This window comes from Pyrenophora tritici-repentis, chromosome 4, assembly GCF_003171515.1.
Source record: "Pyrenophora tritici-repentis strain M4 chromosome 4, whole genome shotgun sequence".
In the NCBI taxonomy this organism is placed as follows: Eukaryota; Fungi; Ascomycota; class Dothideomycetes; order Pleosporales; family Pleosporaceae; genus Pyrenophora; species Pyrenophora tritici-repentis.
In genome coordinates, this window is record NC_089393.1 from 1857713 (window position 1) to 1877125 (window position 19413).

The 19413-nt window shown below is 50.3% G+C and overlaps 8 protein-coding genes across 8 annotated transcripts; 3 read left to right on the top strand and 5 right to left on the bottom strand.

The window, feature by feature from the left end:
- Positions 1-305: 305 nt before the first annotated feature.
- PtrM4_095030 (CumB, Cytosine/adenosine deaminase) lies at positions 306-2025 on the bottom strand (the record flags this gene model as incomplete). The annotated part of the gene is made up of 3 exons (XM_066107116.1): positions 306-1485; positions 1539-1677; positions 1983-2025. The coding sequence occupies 3 exons, from the start codon at positions 2023-2025 to the stop codon at positions 306-308; spliced, it is 1362 nt and encodes a 453-aa protein (XP_065962784.1).
- Positions 2026-2313: 288 nt separating this feature from the next.
- PtrM4_095040 (AraJ, Arabinose efflux permease) lies at positions 2314-4358 on the top strand (the record flags this gene model as incomplete). Its single annotated transcript, XM_066107117.1, has 7 exons — positions 2314-2462; positions 2508-2607; positions 2656-2939; positions 2999-3327; positions 3373-3466; positions 3518-3684; positions 3733-4358. 7 exons carry the CDS (start codon positions 2314-2316, stop codon positions 4356-4358), a joined length of 1749 nt encoding a protein of 582 aa, XP_065962785.1.
- A 34-nt stretch (positions 4359-4392) lies between these two features.
- On the bottom strand, positions 4393-5916 carry PtrM4_095050 (DUF1421 multi-domain protein; the record flags this gene model as incomplete). The annotated part of the gene is made up of 1 exon (XM_001934107.1): positions 4393-5916. One exon carries the CDS (start codon positions 5914-5916, stop codon positions 4393-4395), a length of 1524 nt encoding a protein of 507 aa, XP_001934142.1.
- Positions 5917-6319: 403 nt separating this feature from the next.
- Positions 6320-7662, bottom strand: PtrM4_095060 (Cyclase domain containing protein; the record flags this gene model as incomplete). Its single annotated transcript, XM_001934106.2, has 6 exons — positions 6320-6360; positions 6413-6553; positions 6602-7070; positions 7118-7298; positions 7348-7430; positions 7477-7662. 6 exons carry the CDS (start codon positions 7660-7662, stop codon positions 6320-6322), a joined length of 1101 nt encoding a protein of 366 aa, XP_001934141.1.
- A 1035-nt stretch (positions 7663-8697) lies between these two features.
- On the top strand, positions 8698-10327 carry PtrM4_095070 (AraJ, Arabinose efflux permease; the record flags this gene model as incomplete). Its single annotated transcript, XM_001934105.1, has 2 exons — positions 8698-10014; positions 10079-10327. 2 exons carry the CDS (start codon positions 8698-8700, stop codon positions 10325-10327), a joined length of 1566 nt encoding a protein of 521 aa, XP_001934140.1.
- Positions 10328-10834: 507 nt separating this feature from the next.
- PtrM4_095080 (EcKinase multi-domain protein) lies at positions 10835-12043 on the top strand (the record flags this gene model as incomplete). Its single annotated transcript, XM_001934104.1, has 1 exon — positions 10835-12043. One exon carries the CDS (start codon positions 10835-10837, stop codon positions 12041-12043), a length of 1209 nt encoding a protein of 402 aa, XP_001934139.1.
- Positions 12044-15739: 3696 nt separating this feature from the next.
- Positions 15740-17043, bottom strand: PtrM4_095090 (Luteo-Vpg domain containing protein; the record flags this gene model as incomplete). Its single annotated transcript, XM_066107118.1, has 3 exons — positions 15740-15743; positions 16190-16753; positions 16808-17043. 3 exons carry the CDS (start codon positions 17041-17043, stop codon positions 15740-15742), a joined length of 804 nt encoding a protein of 267 aa, XP_065962786.1.
- Positions 17044-17480: 437 nt separating this feature from the next.
- On the bottom strand, positions 17481-19119 carry PtrM4_095100 (RnhA, Ribonuclease HI; the record flags this gene model as incomplete). The annotated part of the gene is made up of 3 exons (XM_066107119.1): positions 17481-18231; positions 18283-18913; positions 18960-19119. The coding sequence occupies 3 exons, from the start codon at positions 19117-19119 to the stop codon at positions 17481-17483; spliced, it is 1542 nt and encodes a 513-aa protein (XP_065962787.1).
- Positions 19120-19413: the final 294 nt, after the last annotated feature.

Here is a 19413-nt window from a genome sequence, read left to right on the forward strand (position 1 = left end):
GCTGCATCTTGGATTTCTCGGTCTGTAAACAGATGTAGTGACCCGTGTACCCTGGGTCATTACGCCTACAGTAAAACGAAAACATGCAATGTATGGACTGAAGCACAATTGTGCCTTGGATCAAACTCTATATCTATGTTGGTATAACGCCATGCCATGCCATCCATACTCGTACAATTCGTCCCAATAAAGGGGAGGGATCAAGCTTTGACCCGGGGGTAATCCAATACGCCTTGTTCAATGCTATGTATCCAATGCCTTTTGCCATATCCGAACCCACCAAACCAGCATCCATAACTCCTTTTTTAAGCATGTAGAGTATCATTAAAGCCGCTTTCTGAATCCTCGGACTGGCCGCCCTCCTTGAATTCCCAGGCTAGGAACTTCCAGTTGAGTTCACTGGGTCGCCAGAAGAGACCGTTCTTTAGGCCGCTGCCAGAAGGCGAAGAGTCGCCTAGTCCGTCGGCTGTCATTCCTCCGGTGTGGGGCATCCGCTTACCGAAGATGCAGCGCCTAAACCTAGAGTGTAGGATGGCCATGGAACACATGACGCACGGCTCATTGGTGAGGTAGATGTCGAGGTCGACGCATAGGTAGCCGCTTGGGGAGATATTTTCTTTTTCAAAGTATGTCTTCTCGAGGTCGGTGAGGGGGTTGTCGCAGAAGAGTGGTCGATCTGGGTACGCTGGGGCTGTGCCAGCTGCGCGGGTTCGCTTCTTTGCAACCATGGAGATGGCTCGATGTACGGCATGGCCCATGACGTTTCCGGTTCCAGTCTTGGGTTCGGGTGTTCCGGTGAATGACCTCCAACGGCAGTCGCCTGCAACGGCAATGACTTCAGGCTCGCTCTTGGACCGGTCGACGATGACGACACCAATCTTTTCACCAAGACCCAGGTCTGATATTTGCTCAGCGACGCCCTTGGCCAGTGCCATGCGAAGTCCAGCCTCGGGTTGTATCTCGTCCTGGTTGCGTTGTACGAGGCTTGGATGCGGACCGTATGGGTTGGTGTTCTTGTAGGAGATGGGCCAGTACTGATCGCTCCACTCTGCAGCCTGCCCGGCAGAGATGGGGGCTAGGGAGGGGACCGTCACGTAGAGGATGCGTGGTTGTGTAGCCCTGCCTTCGAATGGCGGACATGTGCGTATGAGGGCCGCGAGATCGGCATGGCTCATGTAACGCGTTGGACAAAGTAGGAAATAACGAACTAGATCAAAATCTTTAGTAACAACTTCGCAATCAGCAGTCTGGCTGCCATCATCGACCGAAGACGCAGACGCAGGACAAAATTCAGAAGGCAGCAAAGAAGCAGAGGAAGATAATAATATTTTTGCAGATGCAGGATCATCTTCTTCACCTCTGGGGAGCCTCGCGGGCGGATGGAACTGCCGTTGCAGATGTGGCGGTAGGTACTTGAATTGGACTACGCGGCGTAGGTGCGAGATCTCAGACGTCTTGAATTCGGGCAATGCTGCTTGCACGGCACTAGACGCTTAGTCAGACCAATATGGAGTCGGAAGTCAGTGTGGACGGCTCACTCTTTGACCACATTGGCGTGCTTGGCTGGCACCTCGATGACATAGACAGTCTGCGTCTCTAGGCTGGCGCGCACCTCGTCTTTTGTCCTGAGCGGGACAAGACGCCCGTTGAGTGCCGATGGGGTGCTCATAGCATCGCCTGGTGGGGAGATATTAGCACTAATGCGACGAGGAAAGTTAATACGCGTCGGATAAGCTGTTGGTGCGAGGTAATCGAGCGGCGGGTTGTTGGTTTGGTTTGGTTTGGTCGGGTTGAGCACGAGAGGACTGAAGACAAATAAATCTGCCAGGGTCCAGCGGGGCCATCCTGCTCTTCCCCGACCTCCCCTTCCGCTTTCACCCCGCCACCCAGTCCTCACTCATCAAAACCAGCCATGTGATAGCAAGAGCGCAAAGTGATGACCAATTCATTGATAATGTTGATGGGAAAGAGAAGGAGCCTACTGAGGGTGAAGGCGAGCGAGGCTGAGTCGCGGGCACCTCCCATGACGGCGAGGGAACGCCAATCCTCACTCAATATGGGGCCCCGCATACGCCCATCCCACTTGTTCGGTACATATCATCCAAACGAGCTGTGAGAGGCCTCGCATCCCAGGCATCTCCATCTGCCGAGATGCATGACTTGTAGGCAGGACGACGCTGTCCATGTAACTTGGAACGCCTACGCCAAGCACGTGCAATATGTACCCCACTGTGATATATGAGCAATCATGTATTTCCTAGAGATGCTCCATCCCATTCTTTCTCATTTTCCATGCAATCAGTGTAATCAGTCATGGATAGCAAATCGGAAGCGACCCATGTTGAGACCGCTCATGGTCATGTGACTCACGTTGTACCCATCGAGCAAGAAGCCAACGAAGACGTCAAGCACGTCAAGCTTTCCTGGCGATCATGGATGGTCGTCTTCTGTTGTTGCTTTGCGTACGTATCTCAAGACTTGCTTCGGTAACCACTCACATCATGTAGTGTCATGTCTCAGGTCTTTGTCGTAGTAGCTGCGGGCTCCGTCTTGTCCTTCATCATACGTGAGCTGGGACAGCCAGCGATTGCGAGCTGGGTCATTCAGGTATCGTCTTTGTACTGTAATATCGACACGCTTCCTGACCATCTCTAGGGCCCACTTCTCATGCAATCAGTCCTGTCGCCCCCAGTCGGCCGCCTCTCCGATGTCTTGGACCGCAAGCTATTCGCAACTATTCCTCCGCTGATTGCATGCATTGGCGCTATCATCTGCGCGAAAGCTACGAGCATGTCCATGTTGATCGGCGGTGGTATTCTCATCGGCACGACACTTGCGACCATCTCCATTGTCCAATCCATCCCTTCTGAGATTCTACCATTGAAGTACCGAGCCTTGGCAAACGGACTTGCAGGCGTTGCCGGTGTCATGGGCGGGCTGTGAGTACCTGATAAAGTGACTGTCTCGGTTAATACAGTGCATGCTGACGACTCTGTAGGGTCGGTAGTCTAGCAGCTGGTGCAGTCACTGACCTCAGTGCCTCGGGATGGCGATACATCTTCTGGATCCAAGTCGGACTACATGGCATCACATCGCTCGGCTTATTCGCATTCTACTGGCCCAAGAAACGTACCGACTATTCCCGTATGAGTTTCAACGAGTGGGTGTGGGCCTGCGACCCCATCGGCTCCTTCCTTCTCGTCGCAGCTGCCACACTGATGCTCCTCGCACTCAATTGGGCAGGTGGGGTATATCCTTGGAGCAGTCCCCATGTATGCGCAAATCTCGTCGTCGGTATTGCTCTATTCATCGCCTTTTGTGTTTACGGTATGTTGTATCACCCCATCAAAGAAATTTGCTGAAGCCGTGTAGAATGGAAAGGGAGGTCAGACGGCATTGTCGCGCATGTCTTCTTTTCTACTGGGCCCAACTTCTGGCTTTCCACGTTTGCTTTCGCGATTGAAGGGTAAGTCTGATAGTCACTATCATTGGTTGCTGATCTCTGACGTTGCAATAGATGGATTTACTACTCCGCAATCAATTCCGTCACCCCTCAACTCATCCTCAACGTCGGCTTCGAAGCCAGGGCTTGGAACATTGCTATTCGGCAATTATCTTTCAAGATCGCGTCCATCTTCACTTCGTTGGCAGTCACGTGGTGGGCAACCAGGTATAAAGATCTGAGTAAGCCGCCCTCTGTCCAAGCAGTTACATCGCTGACAGATGACCTAGAATCGCCGCTCGCCGTCACCTTCGGCGTTATGTTCATAGCGTCCATCTGCTTTGCCTTTATCCGGCCTGGCTGGGACACTAACCAAATCGTCTTCACAGCGCTGACTGGTATTGGCTGTGCAGGTCCACTTACACTCCTAGTAGCATGCGTCCAATTCACAGCGCCTCACGCGTTTCTTTCTACCGCGACCGGTCTTGCGTTTTCGGCTCGCGCTATCGGTGGTGCTTTCGGTACAGCAGTCATCTACGCCATAGTGAATTCTCGTGTCGCATCCCACCTTTCGGGTGATATCAGCTCTGCAGCCATTACAGCCGGCTTACCTGCATCCTCCGTTCCTGCACTACTAGCTGGGATGAAGGGTAAATCGGCGTCAACATTCAGAGGCACCGGAATCCCCGGAATGAATGAACCCATCATCAACGCCGCATGGGACGCAAGTCACTGGTCCTATGCCCGTGCGTACAGACTGGGGTTCTGGAGCGTAGTTCCATTCGTAGCACTCGCGACAATCGCTGTACTTTGTATGCGAGGAGTCAAGAATCTCATGACAGAAAGAGTAGAAGCGACAGTTGAGAGGGACAGCGATGATGAAAAAGAGAAGATTGAAGGTTTAGGCAAGGCCTAGGGGTATATATTGTAACATATACACGACAGTATCTCTATTGAGATAAGACCACATGATCAGCAACCGTTTGCCGCCCCGTCTTTCTCTCACATATCCGTGCAGTCATATTCTCAATCTTATCAGCGAACCATTTTCCTCTACTCTTGCTCCTCTCCTCGAAGACTTTGCGTTGCCCGAATCCTTGCATTCCCCGCATCGCGAATAATCTATCCCATTGGTTTGCCCAGTCTTGACCTCGTGATGGCGCAGGCTTACGCTTGATTAACGGAGGGAAGTGGAGGCTTGGGGGGGCTTCGATGTGGTAAGGTCGGGGTAGTGTTGGTGATATGGGTCGCGGGGCTGATTTTCTAGGTAGGATAGGTTGAAGATTTTGCGCGAAGGGATTGGGGTGTAACGTGACAGTCACAGACGGAGACCGGGGTGGTGATGCCGGCGGTGTTGGGTAACGGGTTAGTTTTGGAAGTGGAGTAAGAGAGAAGTTACGTTCGAGGAGTGTAGTAGGTTTGTGCTCTACGTGTTGTGGATCAAAATAATGGATATCGTCCAGCTCTGGTTGTGGTAACGAAGGTAGTGGCTTAGTAAGATACAGATCAACCGTTTGGTACGACGATGTTGTCTTGGTTGATACAGTCCGGGTGTGTGTGGATACTGCTTGACGCATAGGTTGCGGGCCCTTTGGTCGAGGCATATCTTGTCGAGTACCTTTGCGGTCGACAGTCATGCTCGAGCCCTGTGTCTTTAGATGAATCAACACACCCTCTACCTTCATACTCTTCTTTCCCAAATAATGCGCCGCCATAGCATTCATCTCCTCATCATCTTCGATACACCACTTCTTCCCATCCCCCATCTCAACATCCCGCTCTTCTTCCTCCAAGTCCTTGTAACAAACACCCCCTTCATGAACATGATACTTACACCCCATACATCTACCCAACCCTGATCCCTCTGTTTTAACCCCCACGCCTTCTCCTCCGCCTCCCCTGAGCGCCCCCAACATCCTTTTCTCCCACCCAAACATGACATCCCCCACAAACCCCCTCAACACATCACTCACGCCCTCCTCCAAATATAGCATCTCCAACACCCTCACATCAGGCGCCTGCACAGTATCGAGCACTTCCGTCAAGTGATCGATAACCGCGTCTTGGAAATGTGGGGCGCGGATCACGGTGCCGAGCATGTGCGCGTAGAGAAGGTCAACGCAGGCATAGAGGCTGAGAGAGTGATGGGAGGGCAGGCTGAGCGTGATGCGGGAGGTGGCGAGATAGGAGATGTAGATTGTGAAAGCTGCCGGATCAATGGAGGGCAGGGTTATGGGTGGAAGGTGACGTAGCGTACATGATGATGACGATAGGGCTTGTGAAGGGAGGAAGTTGCGGAGATAGGGTGAGCGATAGGCGATTTCATAGTCTACGGATATTTTCTCGCTGGGTGAGTGCTCCGAAAGGGTTGTCCGGCCTATGAGGAGGAATGTTATGATGTTTGGGTTAGATGTGGTATATGTGGCCGTGGGCGGGGATAGGTTGTAGGGCTCGGTTTCGTACAGGAATGGCATGTTGTGCTGAGGCTGGTGCGTGGGTTTCATGATCTGCTTAGCGAAATGGTGGTGAGTGAGATGTCGGTGAGCCTTTGCTTGAGGGGCGAGCGGGGTAGTATGGAAGGGCGTGTGTGATGAGCTGAACAGCGAGGTAAATGATTGATTGGAGCGGGTGGTTGGTTACTGTGAAGGTTTGAGTGTATTTTACGTGATATTGCAAGGTTCTCTCGTACTAGCTAGTGGTTCCCGCGACCTATAATTTCCATACAGTTGTTTGGAGACCTTGCTCAGATGCATTCGAGTCTTTGACGATGCTCGATGCTCACAGTAGATAAAGCTTTTCTTGCGAATTTTTGAACATATCCCCTATACGCACTCAACTAGCACGACCGAGTGTCACCACATGCGATCATTCGTATGCTTAGAAGATAGCTGTTCCGTTGACATGGGAGCTCACACCGCCTATTGTCGAGTTAGCCAACGGCTGTAGTTCAACACACTAGAAATAACATACCAGGGCAATTAGCTGGTGCAGACGTGAAGAAGAAGAACCACCTGTTCTTCTCGCGACAGGTTTTCGCAAGTTTTTCAAGGTCTAACATCTCACCTAAGGGCATACCCCAAAGCGCTAAGATGTATTCGTGGAGATGATAATCTAACAATGTCAGTCCAGAGTCCCTCTGTCTCCAATACGATTACCTACTTTCGTGCGTAGGCCAAGCTTCAAAGGCTGGCGCATCACCTGCAACTGACGCGAAATAACAATCATGAAGCCAGTCAAGTATCTTTTCCTCCTGGCTTACTCCCGCGTATCGCTGCCCATCCTCGCCTTCTTTACCACTGCCATGTCGTAATGCAGCTCTCGATCTATCTTCGTCGCTCTTGCTGTCGTAGGCTTCCTTCCATCCGCTGCGGATGAAGAGCATATCTCCGGGCTTGATGTCGCCGCCTTGAGCAGTAGGTCGAATATCCACTCCCTGATCCTTGCCGCATTGGAAGAGCTCCTCCCAGGAGATGGGGTAATAATCGTACGGATCATAATTGATTCCTTTCTTGTGCGCGTATCCCCTGTAATCGAGAAGGATGCCTCGACCCGCAACGCCGTGTTCAGCCCAATGATGGATCGAGCATTTGTGGTTTGCAGATGGGCCTACAATATCGCTACCCTTGGCCTGTGAGATGTTAGTCGACACTTCCTTCCCCCAGACGAGCTACCTACGCCGTTATAAAAAGAGCCGCTCGACATGTGCGCGAAATGACGGAAGCCGTCCCATTGGGTGCCACTTTGAGTATTCATGTGATACACATCATCGTAAGCAACGCCCTCGGCCAGCTCCTTGATTTCATGCTGGAACACCTCGCGACCAAATGCAGGTACGTTGGGCACGTTGAGGGGCAGGCTATAGTGAGTCAGACAGGATATCCCTGGGCATGTTCTTGATGTCCTACTTTACAGGAACGATCTCCCCTGTTTTGATTTCTTTCCCGGCCGCGGCCACGCGCGTCGGTGTAAGAAGGTTGAGGCGGCCAATCTACCATCAATTAGCACAATATATGGAAGATCGGCCCTTCACATACGTTGTCGTTCTCACCCCAAACCCAAGCCGCCTCAGCCGGTGCACCGGGTATCGTTGGGAGCTCTTTCCTAGTCGGAAATATGGTACAGGCTGGATCCCAAGGTATCGTCGTTGCTGTCTTGTTCATCGTCAAGATGTCCTTTAGCTGCGTCAAGCGCTGGCTTGCGGTATTCTTGAAGTCTGTCATTTCAACTTCAGAGATGGTATCTACTCTTTGCTGTCAATGGGCGTGTCTTGAATGACAACTGCCTTCTAGTTTGACGTCTGTGGATTTGCCAATGCCATGACGTTTTTCCCCGCATTTTCCTGGTGTTAGTGGGCCCCTTGTGGAGACACATGTGGAGTTGGCGTCGTTTCTTGCCACACCGAGGCAACCATCGTCAATCATCATCCGACCCCATCTCGTTAACGTCGCACGTGATGTTCAATAGCGAGCGCATGTTCCTTGAAACGTGTCGTAGTGAATTGAACGATTATCTGATTAGAATAGTGTTGTGGCTGGCCCGCGAGCTTACGGTTGGTGGAAGAATGGCTAAATGACGGATTTCGGTTAATTCCTCCAACTGTACCCCTCGTGGGGTACGAAGAGTCTACTGTATTTTTGGCGCTCTTGGCCAGAAGCTTGTTACTTGGCTAAGGAAATCTTAACCGCCAAGCGGAGTCTTGTTCTGAATCGACAAAGTACATCTATGGTTCTTGGGCTAGTGAGATCTCATCTAGATCGTGGCCTTGAGAAAGCCGGGGAAGGACCCACACGACTGGAGCGGTCGCCATACCTACTTTAACATCGTGTACTTCACAGACTCAACAGCATTTCACCCTTACAATACACCTCTATGACGGCCCGCGAAGGTCCGATCATCCATTTTCCCGAAGGGATGCGTATCTTACCGAAACGGTCCGCGCACCACGAATGCGAGTGCACCTGGCCTTTATCGATTTAGCCGGTTTGGTGTCGGTGCACCCTCACATCAAGTTCGATTGGCCACAGTAGCACCGTGTCAGCAATTGAAGCAGATAGGAGCAGCCCCAAGGAAGTATTTCCGTAGTGCGTCCAGTAGTTGGAGGGAAATCTCAGATCCGCGTCGCCATCGAGCCGGTGATATTTGTGCGTGCTTTGAGCGTATAAACACCTGTGGACCTTCCCCAGATTTCGACCCCAGACCCCATTCCATCCCCGGACTCCTTCTCTTGCCATCTCCTGACCATCTGACTCACCAGAATGGCTTTGGAAGACGAGAAGATCACCGCCCAAAATGTGGAGCATGTATCCGATACTTCCGCCATCGCCTTTGAGGAAGGGCAAGAGAAAGGCCTGAGCGATGCTCATATCTGTACCGAAGAGGACAACAAGCGCATCCTTCGCAAGACCGACATTTGGATGCTTTCCCTTCTCTGCATGGTATATTTCCTACAATCGGCCGACAAGGGAATTATCGGATTGACAGCCGTGTACGGACTGCGAACGGACGCCCACCTTGTGGGCAACGACTATGCGAATCTCGGCAACATCGGTTACTATGCGCAACTTGCCGTTCAGCCCCTGGCTGCATGGGCTCTTGTCAAGCTTCGATATCGTCATGTCCTTCCCGTCATCATCACTTGCTGGGGTATCTCGGTTGCGGGTGGCCTTGCTGGTTCAACCAACTATGCTGGGCTGATGGCGTCGCGCTTCTTCCTTGGTGCCTTTGAAGCCGCCGTCATTCCATTGTTTTCCATGATCACCATTGCCTTCTATAGGCGTTCCGAGCAGCCGTTCCGCGTTGCATGCTGGTACAGCTGCTACGGTCTCAGCACACTCCTCAGTTCGCCCATTGTTTACGGATTCGGTCGCGTCCACTCAAAATCGCTTCACCGGTATCAGGTCGTGTATCTGTTTTTCGGACTTTTGACAATCGCTATTGGTCTTTGCACGTACTGGTGGGCTCATGATAGCCCCGGAGAGGCTCGCTACCTATCACCAGAGGATCGTCTGAAGGCTGTCGACCGATTGAAGGCGAATCAACAGGGTATTGTCTCCCATACCTTTAGCTGGAAGCATGTTGGAGAAGCGTTCTCAGAACCAAAGTACTGGCTGTACATGACTATGGTCATCGCTGTCAATGCTGGCGCTTCCGTCTCTTCTGTCTTTGGTTCTATCATCCTTCAGAATTTGGCCGGATTCACTCCTGACGAAGCTGTCCTGCTCAACATGCCCTTCGGTGCTCTCCAATTTGTGTCTATCCTTGGTGCGTCTTATTTGGCTTACCGGTTCAAACGCAAGTCGCCATTCTTACTCGGTCTCGTTACTATCGTCATTATTGGTGTAGCCTTGATGGTCGCCCTTCCTAAGACCAAGGAAAATAAAGGTGGTCTTCTTGTTGGCTACTACCTAATTGCTTTCGTCTTCGCGATCAATCCTCTGCTCATCTCTTGGATGGGCTCCAATTGCGCTGGACAAACTAAGAAGGCCATCTACTACACCTCATTCAATGCTGGTAATTCCGTCGGCAACATCATCACCCCATACATCTTCGACAAGAAGTTTGCCCCACAATACGTAAGTAACCCACGTCGTCCTCCTTCTACCGCGTAAGCCGTTGTGCATGACTAACGATTATCAGGTGAATGCTCTCAAAGGTATCTTGTCGATCTGGTGCATCCTTTTTGCGGTGGTAATCGCTCAAGTCATCGTTATCACGATAATGCAGAAGAAGAAGTGCGATCAGCGTGAAGCAGCTGGTCTCCCAAGGAACCCTATCGATTACTCGATGAGCGGTGAATACCACGAGGCTGGCGAGGACGTTCACGCCGAGAATGGTCTGCAGGACATGACTGATAAGGAGAATATCTACTTCCAGTACCTGCTGTAGTTAGTAATGAGAGAAGACGTACTGATGCGCAACCTCAATAAACCTGTTTTTGCCGCTGCGGTGTGCTAGCATTGAGCGACTTTTGGGAAGTGAACACCTCCGCATGTAATCGGGAAGCCGTATTCTGCGAACGTCAATTGAATGATCCACGTGAAGATCGATAAGCTGTACCAGAATAGGACTGGAAAAAGCATGTCTCGTTGGTAGAGAAATTGCTGCTTATGTCAGCACCTCGTTATTAGTTAGTGGGGCGGCGGGACCTTCCGAACGCGGAACTTTGACGCATCGTGTCACCATCAACGCGATCACGATAACGTCGAAAAGGGCTAGATTTCGCGTCTCAATTTCCATCTGCCTATTCTATCCTAGCCCTTCCCGTATGTCTTTAGCTGTGACTGTTGCGTGGTTCGAATGACCAGACGGCTTCTTAGTTACTTCCTTGTCCCATTCATCGCGGTCCTATTGTTGCCCATTCTGTATTTCTGCCTACAGTCACCTAAAATTTCAATGTCAAAAGAAAATCGCCCGGAGGAGGTCGCTTCATCCCTCTTGGCTGCGAATGGATTACAATTGCAGTCTTCGGAAACCATTCAGTCTCTATGGGCCGGCTATGGCAAGATATCACGGCTTTTTGCGACCTCGCAAGGCTCTCCGGACACCGTAAAATCATACATACTCAAGTTAGTCACTCCTCCACCGACAAAGGCCAACGATGAGGGTCATACTAGGAAGATCCTCAGCTATCAAGTAGAGCAGTACTTCTACAGCCATTTAGCCCCCCAGATGCCTGCATCTTTGCCTGTTGCTCAATATCTAGGAGGCATCGACGACCATGGTTCCGATGGAATCTCTCGAATTGCGATGCTGCTAAGCGATCTCCGAGAAACATATTCTGTAGCCGGTGAGAAACGCCATGTTCTGACACAAACCCAAACATTGGCTGCGCTGGACTGGCTGTCTGGATTTCATGGCTTTTGGTGGTCGAGAGTCAAAGATATGGATCTAAAATCGCTTGTACTACCTCCACTGCAAGAAATTCAGCGCGATGGTCATGACGCTGCCAACAAGACGGTATGGTTAAATGGGGGCTACACGTATCTCGCAACACGACGCAAGGAGTACGAAAGCCTAGCAAAAGACTACGAAAATGAGTGGAACGAACCACTAACTGAGTGGGTGGATGGGGAGGATGTGTCAATATCAGAGATAGCAGCTGCGTTCTTGTCACCAAAGACGTCGGGCTGGACGCCAATCGGAGGATATCAGACACTGATTCATGGCGATGTCAAATCCGAAAACCTGTTCACAAGCACATCTGGCGAAGAAGTTGCGTTTTATGACTTCCAATACACGGGTATCGGCCTCGGAGTTTGCGATCTTGCGAAGTTCTTCACGTGTTCAGTCCCAATGAGTATGCTTGTTCACGACCAACACGTCCCTAGCGAACTGTCGATGCAAAACGGCGAGAAGCAACTACTGCAACGTTACTGGACCAGACTAAAGGAAGTCGGTGAACATGAGTATGATTGGTCTATCTTCGTCCGGCACTGGGAGACAGCACTCGTGGACTGGCTTCGTTTTCAGGCCAGCTGGGGATTCTGGGGAAACACCGAGTGGCTGGAGGCTAGAGTTCGAAGTATCTTGAAAGATCAGGAATGGAGGGAATCCTTGATCAGCAATGTGGACAAAGCCAACATTGAGAAGTCGGGTATATAAGGCTTTTGTCCCTCTCTGATCTTCCCATGTTTAGAGTTTGACCAATGTGAGCGGGAGCGGTAGGCCGTCCGACTACAATCATCAGGGACAATTAGCGACCAACTCAAACTTTGAAATTGTTTACTTATTCCGTCGATACTCAGCTCTATTATATACTCATCATTGGGATATCAATTCAAGCTCAGACCAAGCAGGATTGGCCTAGTGGTAAGGCGTCGCACTCGTAGTTTGCCTTGATATGCGAAGATCTCCAGTTCGATCCTGGAATTCTGCAAAGCCAGCTATTTTTGCTTTTCTTTTTTGGTTTTCCACGCAGAAACTTTACCTAGTAAGTAATTCATTAAATACGAACCATATCGTTATAGCTCTATGGGTATAATCTTCCTCCGTTAAGTTTGATTCAGGGTTGAATGAAGTTGGTCTTGCGATCGCGAAGTTAGGGCGACGATATAACGCTTTGAAGCCAGTTAGGTATTAAGATCTAGGAATCAGCGAGTTGTTAACTCACCATTTCTCAAGGGTAGCCTGGAAGAAGAATGAATCGCCTGGCCGGTTGCGATTAGTGTAAGCTGGAGGCTGCATATGGTGGCTTGCAGAGCCCCGCGACTGCGCTACACAGGCAATATAAAGACAAGCTGCGCATAGCCTGGCCGACAGTCTTGTAACATCTTGAAATTTGGCAGCACTTCAAGATAACAATTATATTTTTTCAAAAACGCACATCGCCATCATTCCACTTAGAAATAACGAAAAACAGAAAACGTTCATGGAGGTCATCTAAGTCAGGAGCTCAGAAATGTAGTACCGATCCCACTAACTGTAGTACAGTTGCCCCCGCGAGTCTTCCAAAACTATCGCACTTAGACGACTTCCCCGAATTCGCAATCGGAAGTCCAAACATACCCCGCGTGGTCACCGCGCAATCTTACTCCGACAGCTCGTCAACCTCGTCCTATGAGTTCATAGAGGGAAGAGCCATAGATTGGTCCGCACGCGGTACCTTTCATGTAGATTTTGCGACCTGGCCACTCTACTTAAAGACATCAACTCGCTACATGACCAAGTCTTGCAAATCGGCCGAGGAGAAGTGACGTCATCAGAAGACTCAGCATATCGAAAGGCCAAGCGGGAAGCAAGACTGAGGGCATTGGAGATCCCAGTCGGGGACAGGAAGGAAACTCGAGCCTTAGCTGTGACAGATCATTTCAGTCCAACCTGGTAGGCATCTTTCAATGGATCGACTCTAAGACACTCCACTCGGAAGAACTAGCGTCCAAGAAATTCGAACAACCGTCCATAGGCAATCGTTTGCGTAAACTGGCACATGGCCACCCTCCTTGGGCAACCCGATTTCACGAAGAAAGAACTGAAAATGTTCGAAAAAAATCCTTCGACATAACATTCTGCGACATAACAAGTCATGAGGAACGTTTTGTACGCTTGGTCAAGGGAATGATGGCCGCTGATCAGAACAAACGCCCAACAGCACAAAAAGTGCAAGCAAGGATCCCCATGGATTTTACAGTTACTGAAAGCATAAAACCTGACTCGACTACATACGAATCACCTTACTGCTGCTACTACTACGAGAGAAAACTAGCAAACATAAATTCGTTTGCGACACTGTCGCCGACGTTGACTCCTATACTTCCGGAGAATGTATAGTTAGTTTGATCCGATAGTTGCACTTATTTACACCACTTGTTCAATGTTTGTTCTTAGCATGAGATCTTGCGCGCTCTAGTGTGATTCTTCTGGACTCAGATAATCGCATGAGCTCTGCGATAGCATCAAAGGCCAGGTCAACATGAGATTCCATTGTGAGATGTGAAGGGTAGTATATTGTAAGACTTGTCGCACGCGCCATGATTTTGATACATATAAGAGATTGCACACAGCATATGGTGAGTACCATGACGTGCGGCCCGACCAAGTATAGGCGGTTATAACAGATTGAAGAGCTTTATAGGGTGTGGTAGCTGCGATAATAGTGTTACTAGCCAATTCCTATAATGTTTGATGTTCTAGTTACCTGAGAGGCTAAGTGAATCTAGGTGGAACAGGTATCTTGAAAGAAAAACCATATTCCCTGACGATTAGCACAGGTAGCAAGATCGCAATATCTTTGGCTGCGCGTTTTTAGCCATAATACATACTCTAATATGACCTATCAGTGCTAGCCCACCAAGCACCAACGTAGGATCCCTTACAAAATGGGTATGGATGTTAAAAAGTGCATTGAACTGCACAACCCCATCGTCTCGCACGCTAGCTCTAAACGTTACCTTGAACTCGACGACAACCTCACAGTATTTCTATCCTGCATCGACATCGTTATCCCTGAAGACCATCAGTGCCTAGCCTTTAACAGTTTTTCATCGGCCTTTCGGCTCCCAACGGACTGCAGCTGGATACGTGGGAAGGTATAGATGAGTATGAGGATTCTATCCTGTTGTACAAGGGCACGGGCATGACCCTGGTGGTCTTGTTTACAGTCGAACTAACTATCAAGTCTGCTTTATATGCGATCCGTTTGATGAGCCCCGCGAACGAATGTGGGGTGATCTCCATGCGTTTTTTGGAGCTCTATCTGCGGTCGATCGAGTCGGGGAAGCTTGTTGTTGATGCAAAGCACCCTGGGTTCGGCGATGGGCATGGGCTTGTTACGCATGGCTGGAGAGTCTCGGAGTGAATGGAGAAAGAGTTCGGGCAAGTGCTTGATATTTGGAAGAGTTTGGTGGATGCGGTTACTGTGCGGTTACCGGAATCTGCTGGAGCGGCTGGTGGGGAAGAATACCTATGGTGGTGATGAGGAATCGCATCCGAAGAAGAGGAGGTAAATGGAGGATTGTGTTTTGATTCCTGCGGATGTCTTGAACAGATATCCTGCGAAACCGCCTTTTGCGCGCGTCTTCTGTCTCGGACGAAGAAATCGCGTTTTACTTCTATCGCACCGCAATTGGATATCCCCGATGAATCTTTTGTCCACCGTGTGGGCGCTGAGCTACAGGCAAGGTACCCTGATGCTTCTCTCAACACTCCGCAGCATGAGATTATCGGTCGTCCACCCTTTCTGCTGTTCCCATGGCGCACACCAGGCGTACAGTTTGCCTCACGAGATGAACGGGACCGATGGCAACCTTATCTCCGCGAAAACCAAGTATACTAGACGATCGCGTTGGCCTCTATCTTGTGCCAGATGTTCTCCACGCTCACGTCAGCACTCTGCTTCTACCTTTCCAGCTCGATGAGAAACGTCATGTACCTAGGTTCCTAGGTAGTGATAGGGGATGAATCAACGGTAGATAGACCGGCTCAGGACGCGTTGTATCGACATGGCGTGTAACCATTTCATGCCTAACCACATTACACCGCTTGCTGCGATACTGGTGAATTGGTAAGAACAGGTTGAGAATGACTCTTGGAGCGTCAACGCGAGTGATGGGGATGGTGGGGATGGTGGGGAAGAGCTATGTGTCGGCCATAGGGCTTATCCCTTGGCTCCTCCTTAGGCAACCAGGCAGCCACCCATTTACCCGCTAGTACCTTTACGGCCTAGCTCCTTCACTCCCTCTTCCCACTGCGCATATAGACCTCTTTCCGAGATAGCTCCAATACGACATGATTCTCCCCAACCTTCACATTTGACACTATGGAAGAAGGCTGACACAGAGGAAGATGCTGAAGATTTTCAGACTAACTGGTCGTGTTAGAAAGAAATATGTTGGGCTACGTCGAAAATGTAAAGGATTTTATTATTAGACTTCTTGCCATTGTAACTACCTCGTCACACGCATAACAAAAATAACTTCATAAGTAGCTGGAATATTAAACACGACGAAGCGATGACCACACAGTTCACCGACTATATACTTGATCCAATCCATACTCTCGCTTCCCCACGCCCGAAAAAGAGAGAATACTATTCCTACCCAAAAAATACCACCAGTAGTCCGACAACGCAACGACCTCTCCTCAAAGCGCCCCTCAACTCCATACCTCTGCATCTCTCCCCCTCACACCCCCACCGGCCCTTAAGGCAAAAAGAAATACAGCACTAACACCCAAATCCACACCAACAGCAAGCACAAGCGCCAAAACACTTTCCCCCACAGAAAACGCCTCCCAATCTCCTTTTCCATGTACTCGAGCACCGGCGGCGGAAGATTCGCCCCGCGGATGAAATACCCAATCTCGGCGAGTGCGACGCGGGATTCGGAGACGTCGCCGCTGCGTACGGGACCGGAGTACTGGCATTTAGTATCTTGCCATTCTGCGCCCCGGAGGGTGGACGGATGTTGGATTTGCTTTAACACTACGGGATCGCCTTTGTAAGATACGCCTGGTATCACTCTATTAAAGCAGTGTGCGCCGGTACATCCCGTTGTTGTCGTCGGCGTATCATTCAGAATCGCCTCCGCGAAATGGTCAAAATACGTGATTGGCCAGGGTGAAGGTGTGTAGAAGAGAGCATGGCGGCCTTCGAGGTTGCGGGCGAGTGTGCCGTTTGGGTAGGTGATGGTGTAGTAGAGGTATTCCAAGGAGTGCGGGTGGCAGAATGTGTGGTCTTGAGAGTCGATCTCTAGGCCTTCGATTCGGGGGCGGCTGCGGATTTGCTGCCAGAGTGAGGGCTTGGGGGAGTGGTAGTTACGTGGGGGGCGTGGTTCGCCAGGGTACCACATTTCGGTTGTGGTTGTGGTTGTGGAGGTGCTGGGCGGGTTTTAGGGGTAAGGTATAGATGGATGGAGGTGCGAACTTACTTACCTTCGGATTTCTGGTACGAGGATGTTTTGCACGGCCGTGAAGGCTGCATCTGTTGGTGCTGAGAAGTCTGTGGCAGTCGTGCTGTACTCAGTTGTCATCGTTTCCGCAGCTGGTATTGAGGTATGACTGCGACCATGCGCATGCGGTAAAATTAGGAGAAATGTTGTGACTATTGTAGCCGCCATGGAAACCGTAAGCAACACGAGATAGGCTTTGATAATGCCGTTGGTGAGCATGTCGTCTGTAGTTTGTTGATCAGGCGATGCGTGTTGATGTATCAATTCCCAATAGGAAATTTATACTAGGATTACACGAAATACATGCTCGAACCATGGTTCAGGTATCGACATACGGAGGAATGGTAGTTCGTGAATTTGTGGATAGACTAGATTTTCGGTACCATAGTTCGAAACTGCTGGAGTGTGTACTTGATAGGTACAATACCAGAAACAACCTTTCAGACTGGCCCTAGTGTAGTACCAACCAACCTTGAAAAAGGGGTTTATTCTGTGAACCTTCAAATTTGGAATGATAAACACCGCAAGACAAGATCGACAGAGAATAACACTGATTCAGGTCTAGAGTGCCCTATAATGCCTATGCGGCACCCGTAGAACCTATCTAAACCCTCACTCGCCATCTTCCGAAAGTACTATATGAACGTGCTCATGCACTACACCACTATACTTTCATCAGGCTTTGGTTTCTTGGGCGTCACTACAACTGTCGCTTCTGTTCCATCAATTATCGGTACCGGAGTTCCGTTGTCCACAAGGTTACTAACCGCCTCTTTCGCCATTTCTACAGCCGATTTAGCCTCCTGTTCTGCATCAGTAGACGGCCGGGGGCCTGGACCAGTATTCGGATGACTTTTAGCACAATCCTGTTCAAATGTGGTGTGGTACCAATCTTCGCCTAGTTCGTCATCGCCTATGAAGTCTTCTTCGACAGCGAGGGGGTTTTGCTCTGTTTTGATAACCGAGGGACGATTTTCGAGGAACTCGTTGGTGTATTCAGTTCTCAACGTCTCGGACATGTCCAGAGGGTTTCCTGAGGCCAATTTGACAGTCCAGCTGTCTGAGCCTCCGTTGGCTAGGGCATCGGCTGCAATGTTCCCCTCATCTACGTTGTGGCCTTTGACCCACGTAATTTTCGTCTTTGCTCTGCAGCGATCACGTTCCCGTATCCTGGCTATTATGGGTTGGATAAGATCCTTGTTTTCCACTTCCTTGCCGGCGGAATTGTACCAGTTTTTCCTTTCCCAGTTATAAAACCACTCCTGTAGGCACTTTTGCGAATACATGGAATCGGTTCTGATCTCAACGTCGCGATCGATCGGTACGTGATCTAAAGCTCGAGCTATTGCGACCAATTCGGCTCGCTGGTTTGTTTGCTTGCTCCCTCGAAGGGGCTCGCTCACATTCCTACTGATGTGGTCAGAAATAGTAGTTTGTACCGTGCTTAGACGGACGAACCTGGGGTCTGCAGGACCAAAGTAGACACCTACACCAGCTCTAGCGCCTAACTGGCCATTTCCACGGGAGGACCCATCTGTGCTTACTACTATGGTACCCCTGGAGTCGCCTGTAGCTTGTCGTTTTGTCGCACCAAGTTCCTCCTCTGTTTTGATTCTAATCTGCCCATCTTCACCAAGCTTCAGAGTACGATCGAACCCATCCTCTGCGTCGGGAGGCAGGGGCCCCATTCCAGGCTCGTACTTGATATCTCCATTTGTCCTGACCAACTTTGGCGATGTGTTATCCTTCTTTTGCCGCTTGGGCGCACTCTCTCCACTTCGATCCATCTTGTGCGTTGTTACTGATGATGTGTCGGAAATGGTGAGAAGCCCTTGCACACCGCTAGGCGCGCTTTTCGCATCTTTTTTGGCGTCGACGTACGCCTCCGCCTCTACTCGTGTTGGGAAGGACTTCTGTTCCGCGCCCTTGAAGCCCTTGATCTGGGCCTGTACATCTGCCCAGTTTGTATATACACCTGGTTCATGGCCAGCCGCAACTCCGTAGTATTTTGATTTGCCTGGTTTAGCTTTGTAAGTACCAGTGCTCTTCATAAAAGCCTCCGCTTCGGTACGTGTGGAAAACGATTGGTCTGTTCATTCGTCAGTTGAGCCGGAAGATGCAATCGCTCTGCATACAGATAGCTCCTGGAACGCCGTCGGTCTGTAGCTTGGCCTCATCCCAGGTGCTATATATGCCCGGTTTCTTTCCAGCCTTGACAGCGTATACTTTAGGGGTTGCGCCGCCCTTGCGCTTCCCGCTCGAGCCGGACGACGTGACGGACACGGTGCCTGCCATGAAGCCGTTTTCGGTGAAGAAGGTATTGGGAAATTCGTCCCAGATTGAGTATGCACGGCGAAGGGAGAAAGAGGTATAGGGCTGGTCGTGATTGGAGCAAGATGCAAACGCGTTGGTGGTAGATTTGTAGAAAACGATGCGGGAGCAGCAATCGCCAGTATTACAAGCGTGCCTGTTGAAGTCAGACAGCTATTTTGCGGTAAAGGCAAAGCGAGCGGGAAGCCGAGGCCAAGGTGAAGGTACGTACCATTGGTTGGCCCGGGAACATAGAGCAGTAACGCGCCAAGGTAAGAA